General features: G+C 37.1%; 1 protein-coding gene across 2 annotated transcripts in view; it reads left to right on the top strand.

Moving 5' to 3' along the window:
• The window catches only part of LOC139148629 (sodium leak channel NALCN-like), a 548,532-nt gene that overhangs the window by 451,162 nt on the left and 84,987 nt on the right, over window positions 1-12,383 (top strand). For both annotated transcript variants that reach the window (XM_070720114.1, XM_070720115.1), the window contains exon 33: window positions 296-425. In XM_070720114.1, the coding sequence (XP_070576215.1) occupies window positions 296-425 (130 nt within the window). The remainder of the gene's footprint in view (window positions 1-295; window positions 426-12,383) is intronic.

The following is a 12,383-nucleotide window of genomic DNA, read 5'->3' as shown; positions in this document are numbered from 1 at the left end:
GCTTTTATACGGGAGTTGGGGCTTTAAGCAGAGGTCTGTCAACATATGAACATAGGCATAGGTCATTATTAATCAACCCATGCAAGATGCAAAGACCATTAATGGCCAAATTGATGGAAATACATGTACCTGTATTACAAGGTTGGTATGCATTTATAGATTGTCATTGTGGCATACCTAAAAAAATGTGATTTTACATGTGCAGAAACCTGTTAATCACAATCAATGTTTCTCTGTAATTTTGATAGACGTAAATTTAGCACATAAAATGTAAACTCTTGTTTTTTATTGACAGATCCAACCTCCATACTGTACAATGGGACCAAACTACTGGGAAAGTGATTGTGGTAACTTTGGTGCAGCCCTCTTCTACTTTTGTTCATTCTACATCATTATTGCATACATTGTCCTGAACTTGCTCGTCGGTAAGTTAGTTAATAATCAGCAAAATTAAACTGCAATTTTCGTATGAGAGTGGAACATTTTGGTAAGGATGCTAGAAAAATTGGACTCCATTTATGTGTTAATCTCTGTAAAGTCTCTGTTATCTGGCTGGTCATACAGGCAGACATTGCATGTGCTGCTGTGCATTTCATGATTTCAAAATCATGAAAAAAGCAATGTTTTTGAAATATCTTGAGATTAAGAAACATGCAGCAAAACAGGCTTTCATGAAGGAATTCATATCAAGTATAATAAAATTGAAATGTCAAATAATTACGAAAATTGTATGAAAAATTGATATTTCAGTAAAATTATTCTAAAATGAAACATTTACCACAGTAACTGACATTCATTTATTTTGAATATTTTTGTTAAAAAAGATGCAAAAAATTGTCAAATTTAGTAAACCTCGCTGAAGGATCTTACACTAAAATTCTTTAGTTTTTCCAAAGAGAAAGAAGTATGTATAATGTATTTATATCTGATTAAATTATTGTGTGGGAGATAAGATATTACCTTCATAAAACCAATATTTTTCTCAACTTGAAAAATGGCAAACATATGCCAAATTATTTTGGCATACACTCAGATTCAGCTGTCTGTTGGCACTCAAGCTCTCTGGGACGTCAGACCCTACATGACAACCAAGGTGCAGTTGATGTTGTCATGGTGAACTCACAGAAATAATGAAAATAACTGCATCACAGATTAGTTGGTTTTCTTTTGCATCTTTTTCACTAAGTGTAGTGGGATGCCCACTCTGCAGTTTGCAGGGAGAAACCCAATTCTTCAAGCATCAACAGTCAGCAAACAACAGTCAGCATCAACAGTCAGCAAAGATTGTTTTTCCCCTTGAGGTTTGTTAACAAAGGGATTGACATGATTAACATCAGCAATATCTTACACAACAAGGACGTTATGGACAAAGTACCACCTTATTTTACATTTCAAGACCCTCCTATAGTGTCCTATACCTATTCTAAGACCATAGGTAGGAAATTGTTTAATTACAATAGGGTCTTGAAAGAAATTGATATTAGGAACAATGTTCATGATGGTACTTGTGATTGTATGTCATCTCCCTTCTGTTACAAACCTCATGGTCATATAATAACAGGTGACATGAAAATAGTTCCACATCCTAAGCTTCGGCAGCTGTTCCAGTTTGGCCCAAAATATCGAGAGCCACCCAAAGTAAACTGGAACTTTAACTTTAAGTTAATCATGGATGCTGCTGAGGCTTATGCTAAGAAGTGGGCTGCCCTTGAAGACGAAGACGTTGGATGTCTTTCGGACTGGCTTCGCACAGTCCGTGATAAGGTTAAATCTCGCATTTCACGTCTTCGTTCTTTACACACTGTCATCAACACTACATCTGCCTTCGATGACCCTTCTGTACGGGAATGTCTAGATGCTTTACACGATAAATATGTTGTTGTGCCTGCAGACAAAACATCAAACAACATCATTTTTGTCTGCAGGCAATATTACATTCAATGTTTAAAGAACGAACTTCAGATTAACTCAGATGATGAGAGTAGCACAACAACTCTCTTTCAACCTTATCTGAAGAGGAAATATTGCAGAACCATTCAACAGTTTTGAGTGAGTTTGGCATCGAGTTAGCGCAAGATGACAAGGTATTACCTAATCTATATTGGATTCCTAAGATCCATAAGAATCCCTATTAACAACGTTTCATAGCTGGTTCCAGTAAGTGTACAACAAAACGCTTGTCACAACTTTTAACCATCATTTTATCAACCATTAAATCTGGTTTGGTACGGTATTGTGACAAAATTTATGAAACTAGTGGGGTCAATCAAATGTGGATATTAAAGAACTCCAAAGAATTGTTACATATTTTACAAAATAACAAACACAGGTACAATTCAATCCACACATTTGATTTTTCAACGTTGTACACAACCATCCCACATAACAAACTTAAAGACAGACTATCATCTCTCGTGAAGAAGCCTTCTTTTACAAGAATGGTAGTCGTAGGTATGAATACATTGCCATCAAGCGCAACTTAGGCTATTTCACCAACAACAGTGATGCCAAACTCAAATACAGTGATGTTGAGGTGATTCAAATGCTATATTTCCTAATTGACAACATATTTATCAAGTTTGCTGGCATGACATTCAGGCAAACCATAGGCATTCCCATGGGCACAAACTGCGCCCCACTTCTTGCAGACTTATTTTTGTATTCGTATGAAGCGGAGTTCATGCAATCACTTCAGAAATCTGGGTGTAAAAGGATTGCCAAGCGATTTAACAACACCCACAGATATATTGATGATCTCATCAGTTTAAACAATCCTGGTATATCCAATTATCTACACCACATCTACCCAGATGATTTAGAAATAAAAGAAACAACTGAAAGTGTGGACTCCGCATTATACCTAGATGTATTGTTTGAAATTAGACATAATACACTATATACTAAGCTGTATGACAAAAGAGACGATTTCAATTTTGAAATCATAAACTTTCCCTTTTTGTCGAGCAATATACCATCATCTCCAGCTTATGGTGTGTATATTTCACAACTCCTCAGATATAGTAGAGCATGCCATTCATATGAAGACTTTCGAGTTAGACACAGCCTATTAGCTCAAAAGTTAGTGAGGCAAGGATTCTCAGATAGTAGATTAGTGAAATCATTTAAGAAGTTCTACGGTAGATACGGAGATGTTGTATCAAAATATGACCTGTCTGTTTCTCAAATGATGAGTGACAGCATACCAAATTTTGACTCACAAAAGTAATTTGGTGAATTCACCAAATAACAATGAATTTGTCGCTTTGGGTCAATCTTGACGGGTGCGGCTAGCTGGCAGGGTACGCTTACCCATTCCGGACACCTGGTACCACCACTATTTTGTGGTTCAAGATGACCCCATTGCCTTTGTCATCATCTATATGTTCCTTGGACCTGGTAAATTTCACAGTTTACCTTGAATGATAACGATTATTGGACCTGATTTGATGTCTATTTGAGGAAAAGATTGATCTTTTTAAGGTAAACTGACATATACCAGAAATTAGAACATCTCTTTGCCTTTACTCTGGCACATGATAATCACAAGGGGGCTATCGTCTAGACTACAAATCTATTTTCAGCTACAGCTATTCATGCAGGTGTTAAGAGTTTTGCAGGTTTGTGAAGCAGAAAAGAGCCCTGGCTCACAAGAATGAGGGAGCTTGTGTTTGCAAGAGATGTGATGACAATATTTATTTATTAGTTTATATGCTGACATCCATGTATAGTATGTCCATAACATCTACCACCAGTGAGTAAATCAGAGACATAATTATCAAATAATTATCAAATCCTGCAGTATTATTATGAACATGTCTTCTGCACTGCAAAAACTCTTGTGTCCCAAACTCGGTTTTCAACATATGCCCTATTCATCAGAGCATTTGCTCATTGCCCAAGCTATAATAATTAATATAATATAGTATATTATTATACATCTACCATCGAGAACAATAGAATTTAGCGTGCGCTAAAAAAGCCGTACGAGAAAAGAAAATATTTCTTTTTTGTTGAAAAGAAACTGCTGTGGGATTTAAAGGATATCTGTGTTTAGAAACAACAGAAACAATACCACCCCACAGCATAAAAAGCCGTTTAGGTACACCGTGTTTTACCCAAAAGTCAAAACTATTGATAATAAAAATAATAATAATTTATTATAATTATTATAATAATAATTTATTGTTTAAAGACCACTACACAAAACTGTCTCAGCGGTCTGTACAGTACAGTAAAAATTAAAAAAATAAATTAAAATAGTAAAATGAAAGTGTAACAATCAAATTAAAACGATTCAGAAAGAAATTAAATAAAAAGATTAAAAATACACTTTAAAAATCACAGTGTCTAGAATAAGCAGTAGCAGTCGCGAAAAATAAAAGTTTTCAAAGATTTCTTAAATAAAACAAATTCCTTGACGATCCGGAGCTCAATTGGCAGACTATTCCAAAGTTTAGGTGCGTAAACGCTAAAAGCCAGAACAATAAATATCAACCAGATGAAGCAAGGCAAAAAAAATACAAGTAGCTGCTACTACTGGCAATACTTATTATGAAAGTCTGAGAGAAGATAGGGACGATGAGAATGATATAAAAGGAATAAGTTTTCCATTGTTGTCATATAAATCACTTACATACCATAAACCTGCATCTAGAAAATCTCTGTTAAAAACTAAATAGTTTCTGGCCACTAAATAGTTGCCATTGAAACAGGCTATATTAACATAAATATCGCTTTTGTTGTTTGAAAACCATCAATTCCTATTTTCAATATTATTTTGCTTTCTAAGCCACTTTCAATTGCATTTGGAAAAAGTGATATTTTGAACAAGTGACATTGTATAGGAAATTACGTTTGACTTCTTCAACCCTAGACATACGTGTTACCCGTTCCGTAACACGTATGGTTTCAAGGCGCCCCATTCCCTGCGGCTGTATCTGCGCATTCATTGTAGAACGGTTTCAAGGGACCCCTTGTCTATACCTGCTGGTATCGCTTAAACTGCTTAGTGTCACTTTTCTGACAAGCATTACCCCTTTGCTTAATGATATCCCCCTCTCTCCGTACAGTATGATGTATAATTCTGTGCTGCACGTACTACAAGTCACCCCTATTGACAAAATTAAAATAAACAACACCTCTTTTTCAGAATTCCCACAGCTTCAATGAACTGTTATTAGATTTCTATATAGTACTTATAACCCCAAACTTGTAATAACAAGTCATCGTTGATGACACAGTCCCCGCTTGTCCATTTTGTTATAATCTGTGGTGTCTAGGTAGCTTTGGTCTAGGTCGCTGTGGAATGACATTGATGCAACAGGTGCATCAGGCCTGTGACTTGCATAATAAGTAATCTGAGGACGTTCAATAAATGACTCATCTCTGCCGGTAATGACCACTGAAGGAACTTTTGATTACATCACACATAACGATGCCCTCACTGCCTCTAGTGTCATGACAGCACATACTATACACATGGTTTGGTGGAATTTTCGAAATGCTATGGGATTGGGTATGTTGTTGTAATCAGCCATCAGCCATTTCGGATCATATAATGAAACAATTTAATGTGCACAAGAATGCAGCCATAGTATTTTATCTTCGTATCACGTTTGAACAAAATCAGTCCATCGAGGGACAGTGACCTATGTTTATGTTTCAAAGACATAAAAAAATCACACCAAAATTGAAATCAAATGGCTATCTCTTGACCATATGGATCATAGCACAAAATTAGTAGACATGCATATGTATGCCATAGTACTTTATCTTTGTACCAAGTCTCAACAACATTGGTTAAGGAATATTTGCATATGATTAAGCCTCAAAGACATGAAAAAATCCAAAAAAGACCATCGGGCAGAGATACTGGAAAAAAATTTACAATCTGGCAGCCATATTGGAACAAAGTTTGGACAAAATGGGTGTAATGACCTTTGAATTACGCTTCAAAGACATGCAAAATTCCAACAAAATGGCAGTTCTGCAGCCATATTGGATCCTATCGCAAGGTTAATTGATACATGCATATGCATGCCATAGTATGTGCTTTGCCTTTGTGCCAAGTTTGAACAAAATGGGTGTAATGACCTTTGAATTATGCTTCAAAGACATGCAAATTCCAACAAAATGGCAGTTCTGCAGCCATATTGGATCCTATCGCAAGGTTAATTGATACATGCATATGCATGCCATAGTACGTGCTTTGCCTTTGTGCCAAGTTTGAACAAAATCGGTTCAAGGATGTTTGAGTTACGGTTCAAAGACATGAAAAAATCGCAAAAAAAAATGGCCACCTGTCAGCCATATTGGATCATTTCACAAAATAAATTGGTGTTCATATGAAGGGCATACTGTTTTGCTTTTGTGCCAATTTGAACAGAATCGGTTCAAGAATGTCTGAGTTATGGTCCATAGACATGAAAAAATCGCAACAAAATGGCTGCTCACGCCCATATTGGATCGTATCGCAATATAATTTGACATGCATGTGTAGGCCATAGTGTTATGCCTTTGTGCCAAGTTTGAACAGAATCAGTTTGAGGATGTTTGAGTTATGGTTCAAAGACACGAAAAATCGCAAACAAAATGGCCGCCTCGCGGCCATATTGGATCGTATCGCAAACTATTTGACATGCACATGTAGGCCATAGTGTTATGCCTTTGTGCCAAGTTTGAACAGAATCTGTTCAAGGATGTCTGAGTTACGGTCAAAAGACATGAAAAATCGCAACAAAATGGCCGCCTCGCGCCCATATTGGATTATATCGCAAAATTATTTGACATAGATATGAAAGCCATAGTGTTATGCCTTTGTGCCAAGTTTGAACATAATCTGCTCAAGGATGTCTGAGTTATGGTCCAAAGACATGAAAAATCGCAACAAAAATGGCCGCCTCGCGGCAAATTCGATCGTATCACAAAATAAATCGACGTGCATCTGTAGGTCATAGTGCTATGCCTTTGTGCCAAGTTTGAACGAAATTGGTTAAGCAGTGTCTGAGAAACTGTTGATGACGGACGGACGGACGGACGGACGGACGGACGGACGGACGGACGGACGGACGGACGCACAGACGGGACCCATCTATAAGTCTCCCGCCGGACTTCGTCCGTGGGGACTAACAATAATAATATATAATAATAATAATAATAATAATAATATTTTATTGCTTGCTTGTAAATATAGAATTTACATCACATTTGTGGCAATAAAAGTGTGATACAAAAATAAGTTCAAATTTTCTTCAATAAAGTATTACAGTATAATATTATTAGCTAATAATAAATATAACTAGGTATTTCTTTGATTATATAAAGTAAAAATATAATCTGCAAGTTGTTTATTAAAAGATAACTCTTGTTTTGTTAGTAGAGAAATAAGCTGATTATCAGTTGTATTGTTTGGGAAATTGATTTTACTGAAAGAGTTCTTTCTTTGGACTTTGTATTTCTGACAGGCTAATAAACAGTGTGTTTCATCTTCAATACTGTTGGTGTTACACTGATTGCAGTATCTTTCAGTAATTGGGGTTTTTGGAACAGTGTGCCTCCCTTTTTCAATTGCTAGATCATGATTGCTAATGGGAAGTTTGGTGAGTAATTTTCTTTTCTCACCTTGTAACTGTGTTAAGTAGGGTTCTAATCTAAAATGATGTTTTATTTTGCCGTACATTCTTAGTTTACTATTTTCATCAGTGATCAAATTTTTCCAAAAGACTTCATAATTGTTCGTTAAATTTGTTTTAATTAATCCAGTTATAACTTTGTGGTGTTTAAGTGATGGAGCTTTATCAAGGAGAAAGTCCATTCCATTTTCATTCTTTAATTAAAGCACTTAAACAGTTAAACCAGGATCTGTTGTTAATGTTGTTTACCATTTGCTCCAGAAAAGCTTCTTAAGCAAGATTACAATGTGGGAGTTCTACAATATGAAGCCAATATTAAACAATATTAAGTTTGATCTCAAGTAGAAGTGGAAATTGTCCTAGTTCACCCCTCACAGCGGCATTACAAGCTTGTCTTTTACACTATAAAATGTTCTTACCAAATTTGAGGTGAGTTTTTAGTCCCCACAGACACCGTCCAGGGGGACTTATAGGTTTGGTCATGTCCGTGCATGCGTGCGTCCATGCGTGCGTGCGTCCGTTCACGCAGATATCTCAGACATGGCCTGGTCAATTTCTTTCAAATACGGCTAGTTTTCAATTGGATTCAAACCCACAACATACGGCATCTGTCGCCTAGCTGAGAGGCCACAGACAGAACCACTTTGCACTTTTCAAACTTTGCACAAGGATAGTACCCTACCCCATACAGATGCACATCGATTTGTTTCACAATGCGATCAGATTTGGCCGTGTTAGAGGACTTTTTAGTTTACACGTCCATAGACTCCCATGTATAAGGCCAAGCAAAATAAAAATTTAGTTTCTCATCGTATTCATATTGAAAAAAAAGGATGCAGTGACACAGTTTTTAGTCCATAAGGATGAAGTCCAGGGGGCTTATAGATTGGGTCATGTCCGTCCGTTTGTCCATCAGTTCACGCAGATATCTCAGATATTTGACAAAATGTCACGTGACCTCATGGACCTTTGACCTCAAATATACATACTTGTCCATATCTCAGTAACCACAAGTGCTACACCCTTCATATATGGTATGATGGGACACCTTATGACACCACATATTGTACCTCATCAATTATACGCAAATCTAATTTTGAGCGAGCCAATAGAGCTAGAGGTCTGATTTTTGGTATATAGGGATAACTTAGCAATACAATTTTTTAGTACTTTGTGCCCTGTGGGCACAAAGGTACTAATGTGATGACGCGGCCTCTGATGTTGCATACAGTGGGCCGTATGCTGTGGAAGCAGGTATCTCAGAAACGCTTCAGTAACTTTTTCTGAAATTTGGTCTTGTGGTCACTTGGGCATGTATCTCAAACGGTCTTTTTTCTTTTTTTGATTGAATCATTTTAAAGTCACTTTTTTAGCTTTTTTCTGAAAACCACTATTTTCAATTTTCCTCAAAACCACTGATTTGATTATTGTGATATTTGGCATGGGTGTTCGTATAGTTGCAATGCCGTCAGAAATGTTCAAAATTTGGTGATACATGCCTTGTATTATTTTTAAACAATATTTTTATCCATTTTATTTTATATTTACTTGATTTTGCCTCGCTTTCCGTTAAAGCTACCGTCTGCGCATGCGCACAACTCTAGGACAATTCTGAGTTGAAGAATCGAATCGGACGCCATCTTGTTTCTCGGGTGGGTACATCTTTTACGTCGTGAACGTTTCACTGTGTGTTTCAACATGTTCTATAGTTATGAAGTTGACAGTGATGCACTTTTGCGGCTGTCGTGTATTTTTTGGTACGAAAGGCGCCTTTGATCGACTGAAGAATGATGGCCTCCGTAGGCGAAAACACCGGTACCGGCAGGCATATCAGTTCTACTGAGGAAGCAATCCACTGGCCCGTATAGGTCAGCGGCTCACTTAGGGAGAACCACATGATTCCGGGGGGGGGGGGGGTATGGAGGATTTTGAGAAAAAAATGTCACCAGGTGAAATAAAAGAAAAAAATTAAGCCTGTAATGGCTTGAGAAAAAAAAAATTCTCATAACAGACAGAAATAAAAAAGGAATTGTCACAATGCAGTTGAAATGAGCAAAATTTTGGAAACTTCATCCTCATGTATTCTTTGCTGGCATGCTGCCATAGGCAGCGCAAATGTTTTTACCACAAGCAATTCTTATGTGTTTTTTTTTCCCAGCGCTTACGATATAAGCATTCACTACTTTACACCTCAGTGCACTCGATGTTTCCCTTCCCTTTTCTGACCCAAAAAATCATATTTCAGGATTTCTGTTGCAATGTCTCAATGGTATAGGCAATATCTAGATGGGACTATTTGACTTCTGTAAATTGTGAAAATTTAAAACACAAGACAGGAGTCAATAAACTAGTGTTAAAACCAATACATTATTCTCTCAATATAAATATATTAGAAAGATTACAAGTTGACAATGAAAAATTGAGGAACAACAAATATAAAGAAATACAATGTGTGAGCCTTGTTTCTCTGACCACAAAAGATAACATCCCCCCCCCTGAGAACTTAAAAGGAATCGACTATTTTAAAGAAAAGCAGGTATAGTAATGATCACAGTTGATTTGCAAAAAAAAGTGTTCTACAATTGAAAGTTGTATATATACTAGACTTTCCATTTTGTTTTCATTTGTTGGAATGTAAAATGAATACATAAAACCATCCTGTGATATGTGAAACAGTGGCTTAAATTTGAAAATTCACTGCTACTCCATTTGAAAAAAAAAATTGATGCAGGTCTACAGTAGAAATAAAAAAAATGCTGTCTCTCTGACCAAAAAAAGTTCCCATACCCACTTCCTGCATACCCCCCCGAAATCAAATGGGTCACCCCTTAATATGCGCATGCGCATATAACAAGTTAGCATTGTTTAACGTTTTGCAAGGACTTACGCCATCTTGTTTCTCGCGTCTGGGCGAATCTTGACGTTTTTTGGGTTTTTTTAGCGTGTATTTGATGATGTTTTGTAAATATGGAGTTCACAGTGATGGTACTTTTGTTGCTGTCATGTAGTTTTTGTCACGAAACGCTCCTTCAATAGACTGAAGAATGATGGCCTCCGTACTCGGTACTCCCCAGTACCATTGCTTCAGCGAGCAATCCCACCGGGGCCCGTACTAATAGCTGGGTGAGAGCGAGGGAACGCTCTGTCCTTCTACCTCCATGTCATAACAAACTAGCGTCGTTTTATGTTGATGTACTGTCCTTTCGACGTAGCCATAACTTTTAGTTTTCTGTTGCTTATTTTGGGTAATTTCGACAGTTGTGCATGATTTTGACATCATTGTTGACTCCGATCGCTATTACATTTACAGTGCTGTGTGTTCCACTACAGCTAATCGCCCCGCTCACCACAGCCCTGCAAATACCCGTACGTAGGGTGAGCGAGGCGATTAGCTGTAGCGGAACACACAGCATCGTACGCAGGGATGTTGACCGATTTACTAAGGAAGTACGCGCACTTCAGAATCACGGCATAATCCGACATGGTATAAATTGGCATGATCATCAGATCATACATGATCCGAGATTGCACTTAAGCAAGGTCACGATAACTAATGTTGTTTGTTTCACTGTCGTTTAATACCTATATTTCCACTAAAAGACCATTAGAATTTCATCCTTGCTACTTTGAAATCGTGCACTGGCATGCATGTAGTTGTCAACATCACTATGCTTGAATGTAGTAGACTATATACTATGAACATATCGATTGTCACTGCATATTGCATATGTGTGGAAGTCACTCCATATCATATCAAAAATGTAGTATAGCGACGTTTGAGCTGCCAGAAGCCAGAATTTACAGTTTACGAGAAAGTTATCTTACATGTAAAACTCAGTTCTACTGTGAACAAAATCAAGCCATGTTGTATAACTATCGTGAATAGCATAATATTTTGTACCCATCACCGTGTCAGAAAATCAGAAGGAACAACCAGTCAGACAAACTGTGGTCAGGATGATACTGTCCAATTTTAATATTTGTCTCTCGGCACACACCAGATACTCATGACTGTAAAACAACATTTCCATATAATTGTATATTCAGTTTTTATATTTAATTTGCTTTTCACCATATTGTATGTCCTTCCCTGCACTACATAATTCAAAATTAAAATTGTCTTTGGCCTATACATACTTGAGGGGTAAGCTTATTTAGTCTCACACATTAAAGATGCACTGTTGACCTATAGAGTCCAAACTTTTTATCATTGTATTGTAGATAGGTGTACACTCCAAATACTAAGTACAAGTGTGGTGAGTGTAACAAGCAAATGTTTTTTAGTCAATGGCCCAAATTTATTTTCTATATGATGGACAATAAATACATGTGTAATCAATGCCAACAGTCCAGTTTAAGTAATTTGGTTTAGATTAGCCATTGGCTAAATTTTCGCCCCTTCTGTATTATATAAGTTCACCGTTTCCTGTTTTAGATATTGTTGATCCTATTGAGTCCCATCTCTAATTCTTAATTCACTTTCATATCAGGGTTGTTGATACTTAGAATCCACACTTGAACTTATGCTGGAGCGGTAACCAACCAGTTCAAATAACTTTCATTTATGTCCAAACAATTTGACTTTTTGCCAAATTTCACATTTATGGCAAATAATAATCAGTAAGGAGGTACAAAGGACGTCGGTGCCCCCGGGCCCCATGTTTAGTACTTTGTGCCCTGTGGGCACAAGGTACTAATGTGATGGCGCAGCCCAATATGCCCAACATAGTGGGCCGTATGCTGTGGAAGCAG

Source organism: Ptychodera flava, chromosome 13 (assembly GCF_041260155.1).
Source record: "Ptychodera flava strain L36383 chromosome 13, AS_Pfla_20210202, whole genome shotgun sequence".
Taxonomy (NCBI): domain Eukaryota; kingdom Metazoa; phylum Hemichordata; class Enteropneusta; family Ptychoderidae; genus Ptychodera; species Ptychodera flava.
This window is presented reverse-complemented; position numbering and strand designations above follow the sequence as displayed.